Source organism: Doryrhamphus excisus, chromosome 1 (assembly GCF_030265055.1).
Source record: "Doryrhamphus excisus isolate RoL2022-K1 chromosome 1, RoL_Dexc_1.0, whole genome shotgun sequence".
In the NCBI taxonomy this organism is placed as follows: domain Eukaryota; kingdom Metazoa; phylum Chordata; class Actinopteri; order Syngnathiformes; family Syngnathidae; genus Doryrhamphus; species Doryrhamphus excisus.
The window spans coordinates 36,336,123-36,353,640 of NC_080466.1; the positions used below are offsets into that span (position 1 = coordinate 36,336,123).

General features: G+C 38.9%; 1 protein-coding gene across 5 annotated transcripts in view; it reads left to right on the forward strand.

The window, feature by feature from the left end:
• Nucleotides 1-17,518, forward strand: part of astn1 (astrotactin 1) — a 256,497-nt gene that overhangs the window by 227,854 nt on the left and 11,125 nt on the right. For all 5 annotated transcript variants that reach the window (XM_058065280.1, XM_058065284.1, XM_058065285.1 and 2 more), the window contains 2 exons: nucleotides 989-1,140; nucleotides 14,611-14,746. In XM_058065280.1, coding sequence (XP_057921263.1) covers nucleotides 989-1,140; nucleotides 14,611-14,746 — 288 coding nt within the window. The remainder of the gene's footprint in view (nucleotides 1-988; nucleotides 1,141-14,610; nucleotides 14,747-17,518) is intronic.

Here is a 17,518-nt window from a genome sequence, read left to right on the forward strand (position 1 = left end):
AGATCTCGGCCTGGATCCGGACCCAGTGATGGCCCTTGAAGGACCCGTTACAATTAAAGTGAATGGGAATCATAGTTACAACATATTATACTGCTTGTGAACCGATCCCAGTGGCAGTTTGTGGCTGCGATTACTTCAGTCACTATGGTTACATGACCGGATTGTATGGCTATTGGAGCAGAACAAAACATCTTTCACTGAGAGTTTGAATGGAGGAATGGGTCTGCTGCAGAGATCTGAATCAAAGGTAAACAAGAAGAAGAATTGCCTGACAAATTCATGCAACTCCCAATGTCAGCTACGACAATAACAAGGAAATAAAACCTTAATAATGTATGTACTGTTGTAGCATTTCTGTTTAATTTGATATTATTTAATATTATTTTTTTCTGAGAAAGTGGTGCAAGTTTATTTAACTTAAAAATAAGGCCCATGTGATATTTATTATATTTATTTATGAGAAATTTGGTCCTGTTTTATTTTAAATGTAGTTCAGTTGGCAAAATAGTGTGGTTTCTTTCCACTTGATATCCATAGGAGCTACTCCATTTGATGCAATTGAAGGTCAAATAAGGTTGGGAAAAATGGCATAAATGGACATTACTCAGTTTTGATTGAAGACCCCTGCGCTAAATAAACATAGCAAGCTCGGAGCTAAGGGCTCCAACAAGCAAGTTCCAGTTAGGCAAGTTCACCGAGCTCCCGGTCTCAGTCCACATCACAAAGGCCATTTAATTATTGGCATTGAGAAGATTCAAATAGATTCAGTCAAGATGAATTCAAAGACGTTGTGATGATGTTTTGACACTGACCCCTAGGTGTCAGTAATGTTACAATTCTGCAAAATGTTGACGATCTAAGGAATATAAAGCTAGAAAAGCTTTGTCAGGAGGGGTTGTTTTGTGCAAGATACTGTATGTCAGCTCTCTCTATGTCAAGATGTTGCGGCTATTGTTTATGTGTGTTGTTTTTTTATCTGTGTTGCTAGATTGAAACTGTCCTACACCTATGAGCCCAGCAGCTCATTGGTCATCATGGAATGGAACCACACGGAGCCACCGATTGGTGTTCGGATCATTGATTATCTCCTCAGCCAGGAGAAGGTGACAGAGCGGACGGACCACTCCAAAGTTGAGACAGGTATACACACACGTCATTTTGACTCATGTGCCATTCCACTAAGCATGATACTCATACGTCACCTTCTCAGGTTGTGTTTACTGACGCATTGTCACTGACAGATGTCACTGACTCGGAATGCATTTATATTTTTATTGCAAATGTTTCAATACTAATCTGGCAGGTGGGTTTGGAGAGGGAAGAATGAGACAGATGCAGAAAACAAAAATAGACAATTTCAATTATATTTGGGTTTTTTTCCCTTATTTGTGGATGGTCTAGGATCATAACCCTGTGACAGGTTTTCAATATAAAGCTCTTTGGGTTTTCAAACGGTGCTATATAAATATTTTTCTGTTATTGTGTGAATGCTGAAATTATTGTGTTTATAGTCGGCCATATTCCTCGATTAATTCCTCTTTTTCCTACCACTTCTTATTCCACCTCATTTTTGTCCGATAACTATACCTATATTTGGGGGGTTTTCCCCTTATTTGTGGATGGTCTAGGATCATAACCCTGTGACAGGTTTTCAATATAAAGCTCTTTGGGTTTTCAAAAGGTGTTATATAAATATTTTTCTGTTATTGTGTGAATGCTGAATTTATTGTGTTTATAGTCGGCCATGTTCATCTATTTATTCCTCTTCTTATTCCACCTCATTTTTGTCCGATAACTACACCTATATTTGTTTTTTTTTTCCCTTATTTGTGGATGGTCTGGGGTCATAACCCTGTGACAGGTTTTCAATATAAAGTTCTTTGGGTTTTCAAAAGGTGTTATATAAATATTTTTCTGTTATTGTGTGAATACTGAAATTACTGTTTTTATAGTCGGCCATGTTCCTCTATTTATTCCTCTTTTTCCTACCACTTCTTATTCCACCTCATTTTTGTCCGATAACTACACCTCCATTGCATTTGGAACACTGTTACTCCCGCTTGACACAGAAGCCGTAATGATACCGTTGGGTCGGTAAAGTGGTCGGTGGTCACTCATGTTGATTAATAGGCCGCTGGCTCTCTTATTAAAATCAGCAGCCCATTGAAGTGTTTGTGAGTTTAATTTAGCCGATATTGCGGTTACGTGCATGTACAGTATGTGTATATTGATATTACAGTCATGTAAACAACACAAATGCAACCTCACTGCCCCCTGAAGTCGTCGTGTCTGACACTTTTAAAAGGTTCAATAAAGAAAAGCATAGTGTGCATTAACACAGCAGCAGCACCAGTATTGATAGCTTTATCATCATTAGAATGAACTACTGCACATTTGTCTGAGCTTGTATAACAAGTGCAGTTTATTTTACACGTAATGACGCGATCCATAATGGCGACATCTTCACCGAAGAGAATCATTGTTTGTTGTTGCCTAATGAGAGAATGAACGATTTAAGTGAGAGTGCAGACCCACTTTATCAATAGTTTCTTTATTTGTGCCTAAATATTAGCCATAGGTGTGTCCGGTTAACGGTTAGCATAACAGCTAATGCATATGACGTGGAGTTGAAAGTACAAGCTCAATTTCTCAATGTTATCCATCAAATATCTCATCTATTAAGCTTGTGTACGCACAAAACAGGACAAAAAGTTGCATCCAGCATTTTCCATGCAAACGTGAGAGTGCACAACAGTACCCCCACCTTTGTAGCTGGCATATGCACTTTTTTGGAGACATGGCAAAAAGACTTTAAATGACAAAGTGAAATCATATGTTAGAAATAAACATACGTACGCACAAAACAGGACAAAAAGTTGCATCCAGCATTTTCCATGCAAACGTGAGAGTGCACAACAGTACCCCCACCTTTGTAGCTGGCATATGCACTTTTTTGGAGACATGGCAAAAAGTCTTTACATGACAAAGTGAAATTATATGTTAGAAATAAACATACGTACGCACAACACAGGACAAAAAGTTGCATCCAGCATTTTCCATGCAAACGGGAGAGTGCACAACAGTACCCCCACCTTTGTAGCTGGCGTATGCACTTTTTTGGAGACATGGCAAAAAGACTTTAAATGACAAAGTGAAATCATATATTAGAAATAAACATATGTACGCACAAAACAGGACAAAAAGTTGCATCCAACATTTTCCATGCAAAGTATCTATGAAAACACAACCGACGTGAGAGTGCACAACAGTACCCCCCACCTTTGTAGCTGGCGTATGCACTTTTTTGGAGACATGGTAAAAAGAATTTAAATGGCAAAGTGAAATCATATGTTAGAAATAAACATGCAATGGAAGACATCCATCTTGACAACACGACAACGTCATGCTGTTATTGATTTAAAAACAAGCGTTGCTATTTTACATGTTTTGTCTCATTTGCACTACTCGGATAGAGGACATATTGCTGTCACTCAATTTTATTTTTTTATTGTTTAGCTGTTACTTTGTATTTCCACCTCCATTTCCACGAAAGTCAACTTGTTCGTTCTCTTCATCTTCCCACCAGCAATGGTGGGAAAATTGTCCATAGGTATGAATGTGAGTGTGAATGGTTGTTTGTCTATATGTGCCCTGGGATTGGCTGGCCACCAGTCCAGGGTGTACCCCGCCTTTTGCCCAAAGACAGCTGGGATAGGCTCCAGCACCTCTGTGACTCTTGTGAGGATAAGCGGTAGAAAATGAATGAATAAATATATATATATAATTTTCTGAATCTGAATATCCAAAATATCAAATAAAATACTATAAAAGTAAAATATATAAAAGTATAAAATACAAAATTTATTTACAAAATTTCTAAATTATTTGTTCACTCTCCAAAATGACCCCTTTGTCACAATAGTGAGCAAAAATAAAACCCAATGGGTTATAACATGGTTGCACAGCGCAGGGTGGCGGAGTGAGGCACCGCCCACACAAAGGTAATTCGATCAGGTGCACACATCACCAAAACCTCACAAGGAGGATGAGGAAGAGATACCGACAATAGTATACCATGAAAGGTTCTCCTATTTTGGCGATGTAGAGCATACAGGTGGATCATAAATAAAATGCCTGGATTAGCCTGCTGCTGTGTTTAATGTAACTGTCTGGAACCGATGACGTATGTGATGAATGACGCTCATTCTCCAGTGGGCCCAGTGCATTTAAAGGCAATGAGAGGCCTTCATTTGATTGGTTAGGATGACACTCAGTTGTGTTAAATCCTCTGACGCCTCCTCTCCTCCGTCTTGTGATGGTGGGAGGGGCGGGGAACTGGGTGTGTCGCACTGCGCCAGATAGCACTACCCACGAAAATTGCAAAATGTAGTGGCCACACCCCCGTTGGTGCCTGGTCTCCAAGTCAGTTGCAGGCATGTGTCGTTCCTTGGGTGCGGTGAGGGCTACAGTGAGTCAATTTGGGTACTCACGAATCCTTATGACTGGTTAGCGATATCGGATAACGTGTGGATGACGGATCTCCTTGACGTTAGAACACTTAGCATCCAATAGCAAGTCAAGGCCCAGATGCCCAGAAACAGCCGAAACGCAGCAATACAGCACACAATTCCTGTTTTTAAAACTCATTGAAGATAAGATGTGTTTTGGATTATCATTTCAGCCTGGGAAAAAGAACAGAATGTAAAGAATGTACTGTATGTACACTTTTAACCAACATGGTACTTTATTCCATACTTCCATACTTTTGCATCCAATGTGCGGTGCAGTGAGAACTTCAGTCTCTAGAACATGATTAATGATTTTCAGGGAACACATCCTGATTTGAACGTTGACGCAGATATGGCAAGTGGTGTATGATCAGAGAGAAGAGAACGAGGGGCTGAACGAGACCACCAAAGAGAGAAGTGATGGACAGGAAAGAATGAAAGACAGGTGCAGATTAGAAAAGGTCTGAGAGCAACTTCAACCGTGTGGTTTTCGTTCCGACTTTCTTTCATTCCACACAATCACGCTCATCTACATTTCCCCACGGGCCCACCTTAGCCGCCCGCTTCTTAGTCCTCTGCCCCCGCCCCCATGCTTTCTATTACATTTATTTGTTATTGATTTTTAGGGACAGAATCTTTGAATTAGTACTGAGGTACACACATTTTTCTGTGTTTTTTGTTTTTTTGGTGGTGGTCAAGGGCGGGTGCCTGGGCAACCTGGTCTTCGGTGGCCAAATCTGGTTCTTGGGACATGGACCCGGACGCCTCCCTGGTGAGGTGTTCTGGGCATGCCCAGCCCGGAAAAAAGGCCCCCGGGGCAGACCTAGGATACGCTGGAGGGATTATGTCTCACAGCTGGCCTGGGAACGCCTTGGTGTCCTTCCAGTGGAGCTGGAGGAGGTGGCCGGGGACCGGGAAGTCTGGGCTTCCCTACTGAGACTGCTGCCCCTGTGACCCGGACCCGGATAAGTGGAGGAAAATGGATGGATGGATGGATGAATGGATGGACTTTTGGAAAACTCGGATCAGAGTGAAGATTTTCCAAAGTTTTCAACATTTGTGTGGACGGGTACAACTGAGCTTTTTGATTTGGGTCATTACAAATTTTAAGTCTTATTTAAGTCTTATTTAACAAGACAAGATCAAGTTAGTGACTTAATTGTGTTGATTTCAATCTTACATAATAATAACAATATTATAGCTTCATGGCTCAGCTAAGACTGCAAATGTTTGTGCTGTAATATCCCCCTTAAAAAGTTTCAGGCACAAAGGATGAGCTCATAGTATAAGTACGTGCCTACATGGATCTAATAGAGTAGAAATCCTGCTTTAAGTCATGGTACCACTTAGCTGACCTCCAGATCCCATCAGGTGTGAGCCAAACAATGATGTAACTGTTTTAAAAGCCATTGACCTACCTCATAACATTTTATCATTGCCAAAACGACCCCTTATCTACAGAAAAAGCACGGTACAGCAGTACAACTATAATACCGTTTGTACATTAAAGATGCTATGCCAAATACTGTAGGTGAATATTGGATATGCTAAACTATAAACACTATCCGCTACAAACAACATCAACATTTTAGCTTTGTGTTACAGATGACAAAGCAAATTATTGTAACATCTAACAAAATTGCAAATTATTATTAATCCCAGACATTTTTCAAAGGAGGATTTGGATGATTTTAGATGATTTTGACTGACGTCTGAAGGCAGACAGAATGCTGTGGTATATACTACCTATGGTAATGGTAATGGTAATGGTTTAATTTCATTTGAACATGCATCAGATTACAATTGAGTGCATCACATAATCAGTTCACAGTTCCACATGTCCAAAAGGAGTAGGAAGAAGCAAAGCTTATTAAATCCTACCCCTCCATCTGGTACTTTTACAATCACTAACTGTTACATTTGTTCACTTCCTGCTTTCCATAATACAGTTTAAGTTTTTGTTTTTTTGTTTTTTTTTTGTCACGTACCGAAGTAGGATGTGATATGAGCATCCAATGACATAATGGGTACCATAGTAAGTGTCAATATAGTGATATTCGTATATAGCACATCATGACTGGTTCAAGACTCTTCATCCTTGTATTTAGCAAACATCAACTGCTTGTATTGTTTCTTGAATTGGCTCATCATTGTGCATTGTTTGATTTCCTTACTCAATCCATTCCATAGTTTGATTCCACATACTGAAATGCTATGGCTTTTTAACGTAGTCCTAGCATAGAAGTGTTTCAAATGTACTTCTTCCCTGAGATCATATTTCTCCTCTCTTGTAGAGAAGTATTGGATGACATTTTTAGGTAATTGGTTATTTTTAGCCTTATGCATTATTTTAGCTGTTTGAAGATGAACTATATCAGCAAGTTGAAGTATTTGTGATTTTAGAAATAAGGAGTTAGTGTGTTCTCTGTAGGCGGCATTATGAATTATCCTTACTGACCTTTTTTGCAGTACCTGTACATAAACATGGATAAACACTTCCTTTCTACCTGTTTATGTTCTTCAGTAATCAACAGTAGAACATAAGTTTCAAAAAAATATATGTTGCGACTAGAAAAAGGAGAAAACCATCATTTTGCAAGCTTTTACTTTAACGCAAATATTTGTTTTTGCTTTTGTGATAGCTCAAATATCTAAAGAACTATACCAACTTAACACCAGAATGTTGTTTTCTATCAAAATAACAATGTGTTTACAATTACAACAACAGGAACTATTTACAATTTTCACATTTGGAACTAAACATTGTGTGTGTGTGCATGCGTTAAAATTTCTTTAGCTTGTGTAGCCTTCTGCATGCTACACTCCTCCACACTCGCTCGCCTTGTCCTTGCTGTCATGTAGGATTTTTTCCCTTCACATAATCACTGCCGGGGGATGCTGGAGCCTATCCCAGCTGTCTTCGGGCGAGAGGCGGGGTACACCCTGGACTGGTTGCCAGCCAATCACAGGGCACATATAGACAAACAACCATTCACACTCACATTCATACCTATGGACAATTTGGACTGGCCAATTAACCTAGCATTTCCCCCTAAGAAACAATTTGTGATTCTCGGAATGGGCTCTCTAACCTCTTCTTTCACATCAGGGGTCAATGAGTCATCTGCTGTGATTCATCTCACAGATTTTGGTGCAATGTGGAATCCTGCCGGAGCATGCTCGTATGCCCGATGATCACAAGTCAGAATTTCACTTGCATTTTCCTCTCTTAGCCTTGACATTCCATGCCTCATTATCCACTATTTCTGGCTACGGTTCAATGCACTAAACATGCAATAGTTTCTACCCTCCAGCACCCTCCAAGGGCCTATCTCACTGACCTAATTTACCATGAAATACACTACCATAGCTTATTGTTCCCTGGTACAGTGCCGTAGTGAGTGTTTAATTGTATTACAGATATATATAGAGAATCATCAATCCTCAGGTCCAACAACGTGTTGTTGTGTATCAGACATTTTTTCGAGCAAAGGACACAAAGGAGGCAAAAGATATTTTGTAAATGTACATATTGAAGATGGGCATACGAAGTTATATGTACAGCATTTCAGGAACTGCATCTCAGCTTTGCGATATCGCTGAAAAAGATTATTATTAGTATGACTTTGCTCTTTTTTTTCCAATTTTGTGTGTTTGTTTTGAATTTGATGCGCGCTAACCACTCAACCGCCATGCAAAGAGGTCAATTTGGAGGGTGAACGAATAATTTCGAAATTTAGTAAATTAATTTAGTATTTTATTTGGATATTTGATATTTTGGATATTCATATTCAGAAAACTTTATATATATTTATTAATTCATTTTCTACCGCTTATCCGGACAAAACCCACGCATGCACGGGGAGAACATGCAAACTCCACACAGAGATGGCCAAGGGTGGAATTGAACCCTGGTCTCCTAGCTGTGAGGTCTGCGCGCTAACCACTCGACCACCATGCAGCATAATATCAGTTTTTCGTAAAATATTTGTTGCTTTGTTTGTTTTTTACAATATCATGAATTGAAAAAAAACTTTCTTTAATATTTTAACTGCTTTTAATTGTTTTTTCTCATAATGACAACATAATTCTCATAACAACTGTTTGAGTGTTGTGTTGTCCGACAAATTCTCTTTGGGTTGTGTTTCACTTACTGTGAAAAAGACACTTGGATCACTCCACAGAGAGTTGTTTTTTTTTTTTTTTTGTCATTTCACTCGTCTGTGTAGCGCAATTGATGGACAGCCTAAACACATCAGACATGCTTTGAAATGCCTCCAGTATGGACTGGGAAAAAGAGAACAGAAAGTTGCTGTGAAAGGCGAGAGAACAGAGAAGTTGAGGATAACAAAAGACTTCTAAAGCATGTATACAATAGATCACAAGGCGCGCACCCTTTCAGACGCAGCCTGTAAGCAATCAGCCGATATCGTCTTGCATTCTTTTATTGACGCGTTTGGCAAAGCCGTCTCACAGAAACTGCTATCAATGGATCAGGGCCAATTCCATTCCATTTAGGGAACTTTGGAACAGACCAGAGAGTCATGGATGTTGGACAAAAGCAATTTGATGTGCAAAAACCAAATTAAGCGTCAAGAACAAAATTGCAAACAAGGCTCTGCAGCTCTGAGTTTGTTCATCAGAAAGTCAAGAACAAATAATAATAACTTCTGAATATTTTTTTTAACATTATTCAGTCTTGTAGATATGGAATATAATTCTATACAGATATATTTACTCCTATTATTCTTTGCTTAGACATTACATGGAGATAAAGTCAGAGAGGCCAGACTGAGATGGTTGGGATAGTGAATATATTGGTAGAAGGTTGCTGCGTTTAGCGTTGCCAGGTAGAAGATGAAGACCAGGAAGACCAAAGAGGAGGTTTATGGATGTAGTGAAGGAGGACATGAGGGTAGCCGGTATGAGAGAGACAGATGTAGAAGACAGGGTTGGATGGAGGAGATTGGTTTGCTGTGACCCAAAGAGAAATTAATAAATGGAATATTTTCATTGTTAGAGCATATAAACCCAGTTTATGACATTCTAATGATGGCTTTTAACATTAGTAGAGCCCTCTAGACATAAAATAACATCCCTATAGTCACCTTTGCACTTTTTTTTTTACCAAATATGCATTTTAAAAGAAAATAAGACATATTTGAATATAGACTCACACATTTTTGCACTGGGAACTTGTTGGTGGTTTTTTTTTTTCATTTTTTCATTTTTTCATTTTTTTTGTTCATTTTTTCACAGAAATATGGTGCATTCAGAGACCGCCGAACATAATAATAAATGATAATGTGGATAAATTAATAAATAATAGGCGGCACGGTGGTCGAGTGGTTAGCATGCAGACTTCACAGCTAGGAGACCAGCGTTCAATTCCACCCTCGGCCATCTCTGTGTGGAGTTTGCATGTTCTCCCTGTGCATGCGTGGGTTTTCTCCGGGTACTCCAGTTTCCTCCCACATTCCAAAAACATGCTAGGTTAATTGGCCCCTCCAAATTGTCCATAGGTATGAATGTGAGTGTGAATGGTTGTTTGTCTATATGTGCCCTGGGATTGGCTGGCCACCAGTCCAGGGTGTACCCCGCCTCTCGCCCGAAGACAGCTGGGATAGGCTCCAGCACCCCCCGCGACCCTCATGAGGAAAAAGCACTAGAAAATGAATGAATGAATGAATGTATCTACTTGGTTTTAATTGAATTGTAAACTGTCCCCGAGACTCGAGATTTGTTTTTTGTTGTATAAAAGTGCCGGTCCGAACAGTGTAAACACTGCCCGCTCCCTCTGGCCTCATCTTCTTCTCTTGTGAAGTCATTAGGAGTGACATCACGATGCTCGTTCTGATGATAGCACCATCATAAATACAACAAAATGCCACCTACACTTATGTGCTGCTTATGTGGTTGTGACGCATTTTTGACTGATGCAACAGTACATAAAAAATACAAAGTGGTAACAAGCTAATGGTTCTTGTAATTCAGAGGAAATGAAGACATAAAATAGAACACACACTGGGATTTCCAATGACAAAATCATCAAATGAATATGCAGGAATTGAGCAATCAGAAGTATACACTTGTCGTTTTCAAGTTTTCCAAGCTTTATCCATTGACTGTGAAATAACGCCTACTTAAATCCTCTGAAATGCATCAATCTACAAAACCGTGTTATCTTCCTGTGTAGGACTTTATTCCCTGACCTTGAGTCTTGTCTATAAATGCCTTGGCAGCACACTATGTTCACTATTTTAGACGTTCCCCTTAATTGGAAAACACGTTGGAGGTGAAAACTGTGTACTTCGTGTTCCTCCGGCCACCCACATGAAGCTTTCTTCTCGGCATGATGGTGCACAGTGGCGTTCCTCAAATGTTGTTAATGGGCTTCTTGCTGCAGTCCAGCTGCTTCAGATTGAAGAATAACGACACTGACATTAGACAACCCACACACGGGTAAATGGCAGCACTTGAAGTAAGCCAAAGAAAAAGTAGATGTGTCTCAAGGGAGGCCTGGAGAGGCTACGTGACTTTGTATCAGATTATCAGCACAAATGTTCTCGTTATATTATATGTCAATCACACTCGTACACATCGTCATAATAGAAATGAATAGAAAGACGCAAATTAATCCTAAAAGTCAAAATCCATGAATCACTCACCTGCAACATAGCTTGCATAACAAAATTAATCACTCAATTAATTCATGACAACCAACACCGTCCACAATATTCTCCTCCGTGAATCACCACCTTTTCGTGGTGGAAGGGGTTCAGTAGGGTTGGGCATCGTTTAAATTTGAGCAATTCCGGTTCCGATTCTGATTCCTCATTTCTATTCCGGTTCCTAACAATTCTCGATTCAGATTCTTTTCAGAGGGAGGGTCCTAAAAAGTTGAAATGAGGGCGCTAACCAAAGTTCTTGGATGAAATGTCCATGTATTTTTTTTATAATATGACCTTCTTATGAATTCATAACCAGTATATAAGTATTAATAAGTATTAGTTCATTATTATTATTAGTTCACAAGTATTAATTCATTTTCTACCGCTTTTTCCTCACGAGGGTCGCGGGGGTGCTGGAGCCTATCCCAGCTGTTTTCGAGCGAGAGGCGGGGTACACCCTGGACTGGTGGCCAGCCAATCACAGGGCACATATAGACAAACAACCATTCACATTCACATTCATACCTATGGACAATTTGGAGTCGCTAATTAACCTAGCATGTTTTTGGAATGTGGGAGGAAACCGGAGTACCCGGAGAAAACCCACGCATGCACGGGGAGAACATGCAAACTCCACACAGAGATGGCCGAGGGTGGAATTGAACCCTGGTTTCCTAGCTGTAATTTAATTGCAGTGAACAGTATGATGCCACAGTGGTTGTCAGCATTTTACATTACCACTTCATAGTCCAGCCATACTCAAACTTTCTAAAAAGGCAAATTTAATTTTAATAATGCCCTCCACCCCCGCCTAAATAAGACTACCCATATAATTATCATATAGCAGTTATGTGATTACTGAGTGTAGCTTGGTGTAAATAAATTCCCGAAATTAGATTTCATCATTTACATTTCCTATGGAGAGATCAACTTGCGTTCCCCCGAAAAACATTTAACAGTGCCTCCTTTCTCCATTTTTACCACAGATTGTGTCAACAGCGGAGTAATTAACATGCTAATTGGTGCCCTTTCACAAAGTCACTTTTCATCCCAAGTACTGTTCCGCTACCTCCACTCTTGTCAATTTGAACTTTGTGCAAACACATCTCTCTGACAGCTGCTCAACTTTTTCTTCCTCCTGTTGGCACCAACTAAAAATGTATTTAGCAGCAATTTGCCAGGAAAGACATATCTGACCACCTGTGAGCACCATCAGTTGATTTCACTTACGTCCGCACACACATGTCGACTCGGCTTCTCCAAGCAAACACACAACCTGTTGAATGTTGTTGACGCACGTTGAAGCAGCTGGGAAAACATCGAGATTTGCATGTTCCACCATCAACTTCAAAACATCCCACAAGATGAGCAGGAGTGTGTGGGGGCGAGGGGAGGGGGGGTGTTACTGTAAATGTAGTGCTTCAAATATGAAACCACTGTGACTTGTGCAGCTTCCATTAGACCAGGGGTCTCAAAATCAATTTACTTGGGGGCCACTGGAGCTCGGGTCTGGGTGAGACTGGGCCGCATCACGTTTTCCAAAGAAGAAGAAAAAAATACGCATTTATTAATAACAAAAAAAATTTAAAAACTTCGCTTTGGTTCCAATTTTCTACAAGAAAAGCTCTGATAAAACATTCCACTGTTCTCAAATATCTTACTTTTTATTTTTCTACACAAAATAAATAAACAAATCAAGAATAAAGAAAATCAATCATTCAGTAATAAATAAATACATATAATAATAATAATAAAACGGCAAATAATAAAAACTTAAGAAACCACATATAGTTGGTGGGTAGACAAATTTTTTTTTTCAGATTAAAATTAACAAAGCATTATTAGAGTCCTGTAGACATGACAAAACACGACTATAGTCACATTTATACTTTTTATTTACAACTTATTGCGCAACTGCAGGGTCTTGAGACACATGCTAACTCGCAAACTAGAGAGCTAGCGACCTAAACGGTAGCCTTCAAGTTATTTCCTTTAAACTTAAATAGCCAAAAACTTACCACTTCCACACGGATAGGGAGGATAACTATTAAGTTATTTAACCTTTAACATGAACATTAATCAAACGTAATAATTTTTTCTGAGTACATGATGCCATATCAAACTTGCGCGGGCCGCACTAACATTAAACTTTCATATCAAAGTGGGGGCCTCAAACTAGTGTCCTGCGGGCCACTTTTGGCCCGCGGGCCGCGTGTTTGAGACCCCTGCATTAGACAAACAAAAACTAAATGCACATGAAGTAGTACAAACTAGGGGAAGCAATTCCAGTAGAAATTGTGTGTGTACACTCAAACAAATGTAGAATAAACGTTGAAATGTCCTATGAATGAATTGCAATCTATTCACTGTATGAGCCAGTCCCCCACTGTTCTGTATCTGTTCACCCACCTGTATGTGTAATTGGAGTGGGTAGACCATACACCGGACGTGGGCATGGTTTCTCAAAAGCACCGCTTACAGTACTACAAGTCAAGTTTTTTAACTGACTTTATATCACCAGCCAAGTTAGAAGCAAGCACACAAAAAAGAAAACAAAAAAAACTAACGCACCAGCCATATATATTGTAACTGTCTTGTGAAATGCACTGCGTACATTACAAAACAAGTTTAAGATTGCAACGTACATACTGCATAGTATGTATATAATGCAGTATTATAGCCATACAGGAAGATTTTTGATGCAGCTCTTGTACTTACTACTGTGCAAGTGTACCTAATGTTGTGGCCTGTCAACAGAAGTACAGTTACCACTGTCTATGTATTGTATTGAAAATTACCAAATTCTTATATTGTTGGTAGCATGCTTGTTTATGATGACTTCATGGAATAAGAAGATACTTTTTGAGGAAAAAGGTGGTCATGCTACCCCAAACTTGACTTGTTCCATCAGTGATGCAACACAAGCCTGCGTTGTCTTGTCAAATGCACAGCGTACATTTATAAACAAGTTTACCAAGTAACTTTAGATACAAACCATAATAGAGGTGAGCTGAGGGACACCTCATAAAGTAAAATATTGAAGTATATGTTATCAATGGGAAAAATGTCACTATAGAATTATGGAAAATGTAAGAATTGAACTGTTGCATGAAATACATGCAGCCTACATGAGCTGAAGATATTAATGTTGGAATAGAATGCCCTGAACTGACAATACAACAGCACTTTCAAAATTGTTTCTCCCTTAATAATACAAAGTTTAATTCAAAAATATGTTGTGTTCATTTTTGTTGTCATTGACTAATATGTAAATGTGTTTGATGATCTGAAACATCTAAGTGTGAGTGACATTAAAAAAAAACTAAACAGGAAGGGGACAAGACTCTTTCCCACCACTGTACATAAGAAGATGTCATTGAACCACAACATGGGTTTGATCATGTGACCGTCTGTCTCTCTTTGTGCTTCAGAATCGCTTTTGAGCTTTGTGGATGACATCTGGTCTGGTGCCAGGTCTCCATGCGTGATGTTAGGAGACATTCCCAACCTCCTCTCCTCATCTGTCAGCATGATCGTTCGATGCCTGGAGCCTGACACCACATATATGTAAGATACTCTCTTTTTCTACTTGGAACATCTGGCAGTTGTTTAGCATGACTGCATGCTAAAAGTGTTATACCAGGGTGTAATGACAACAACTTCAATTTTACATTTAACACATGTACACGAATAAAGGATTATGTATTTGCACTTTGAACTATGAGATGTAAAACTTTGAGTATCAAAAGTGTGCAAACTTGCCTCCATGACCAAAACACAGCAAAACTGCAAAAAACACATTTATTTATAACAAAATAAATTCAAAACATTGGGTAAAATATGGTAATGGTTTAATTTCATTTGAACATGCATCAGCTTACAATTGAGTGCATCCCATAATTACTTCCCAGTTCCACATGTCCAAAAGGAGTAAGAAGAAGCAAAGCTTATTAAATCCTACCCCTCCATCTGGTACTTTTACAATCACTAACTGTTACATTTGTTCACTTCCTGCTTTCCTAATATAGTTTTAAGTATATATAAGTTTTTATTATTTTTTAATTTTTATTTTAATTTTATTTTTGTCACGTACCGAAGTACGAGGTGATAAATTGAATATTTTTATAGTTAGAGTTGGAAAACCTGATTACCACCTTCTTAATGTATATTTTTTTAACAATCTAAGAGCCCTCTCGACAAGAAGTAACACCTTTATGTTTGTATTGTCATAATCTTCAGTCTCTTATGGTATTCTTGTGTTTTCTCCATTTCATTCCTTCTATTTTTGCTGTTCAGATTCTGAAAAACTCCTGAGCTGGGCTCGGTAACTGTTACATTTGTTCACTTCCTGCTTTCCATAATACAGTTTAAGGTTTTTGTTGGTTTTTTTGGGTTTTTTTTAATAATGCACCTCGTACCAAAGTACAAGGTGATATGACCATACAATGACATAATGGGTACCATAGTAACTGTCAATATCACTCACTAAACAGCTTGTCCAGCTTGTAGTAAGGATAATTCATAATGCCGCCTAGAACACACTAACTCCTTATTTCTAAAATCACAAATACTTCAACTTGCTGATATAGTTCATCTTCAAACAGCTAAAATAATGCATAAGGCTAAAAATAACCAATTACCTAAAAATGTCATCCAATACTTCTCTACAAGAGAGGAGAAATATGATCTCAGGGAAGAAGTACATTTGAAACACTTATATGCTAGGACTACGTTAAAAAGCCATAGCATTTCAGTATGTGGAATCAAACTATGGAATGGATTGAGTAAGGAAATCAAACAATGCACAACGATGAGCCAATTCAAGAAACAATACAAGCAGTTGATGTTTAAACTTAATAGCCAAAAACTTACCACTTCCACACAGATAGGGAGGATAACTGTTAACAGTCATTTAACCTTTAACATGAACATTAATCAAACGTAATAATTTTTTCTGGGTACATGATACCATACAGCATCCATATCAAACTTGCGCGGGCCGCATTGACATTAAACTTTCATATCAAGGCGGGGGCCTCAAACTAGTGTCCTGCGAGCCACATTTGGCCCGCGGGCCGCGTGTTTGAGACCCCGGCTCTACGACATCTGCGGTGCAACACCAACTAAATGTGCTTTTCATCCCAACAGCAGGACTCATGAATTCTGAATTATCTGTCTATCTCCTAATATCTTTTAGTGGCAGCTGCCTTCCAACCACTGAGAGGAACTATATGTACAGTATGTGCATACATTATGTCATCATGTGTGGGATACCTTTGTATTTCTTCCAAACAGATCAGGCTCCGAGGTTGGAAATGTGATGAAATCTCTTGTTCAAAACTAACTTTTTCTTTTTCGACTCGGGTTTCAGTCAAGATCCCTGCAGGCCATGTTTGTAGACTGAGGATAACGCAATGTTCTTTTTTCTTCTGTGTGTTCCTCATTCTCAGCTTGCAGTGCAGGAAATGCACGTTTCAGCCACTAAGTGGGGATATATTCCTTCAGAGAAATGCTGGCATTTAACCTGGCGGGAGGAGGAATGCAAGTTCTTATCATACAAGTTGAATTCCCTTCAATAAGAAACAGAACACATTCTCACTCTGGCATGTGGAAACTACGGCCTATTAATCTTTTAAAACTGCCCTGCCCTACTTTTCAGCATATTTTTATTTTACAAAATCTTTAATACAGACACTGTTGTCCATTTGTAATGCTATCTTCTTTTAAACATTTGCTCATTTGAGAATAATTTCTGACCCTGAAGGCAATGACCCTCAAACAATGCACAACAATGAGCCAATTCAAGAAACAATACAAGCAGTTGATGTTTGCTAAATACAAGGATGAAGAGTCTTGAACCAGTCATGATGTGCTATATATATCACTATATTGACACTTACTATGGTACACATTATGTCATTGGATGCTCATATCACCTCGTACTTCAGTATGTGACAAAAATAAAAAAATTTAAAAATAATAAAAAAAATTAACTATATTAGGAAAGCAGGAAGTGAACAAATGTGTCTTGTGTTATTTGTGCAGAGATCATCGTGAGAACCAAAAAGCCAGAAAAGTCCCAGGCAAAAAATAAAAATAAAAATAACCTTAAACTGTATTATGGAAAGCAGGAAGTGAACAAATGTAACAGTTATTGATTGTAGAAGTACCAGGTGGAGGGGTAGGATTTAATAAGCTTTGCTTCTTCCTACTCATTTTGGACATGTGGAACTGGGAACTGATTATGGGATGCATTCAATTGTAATCTGATGCATGTTCAAATGAAAATAAACCATGGGGGGCACGTACCATCAAATGAGAGGGGTGTGGAATTATGAC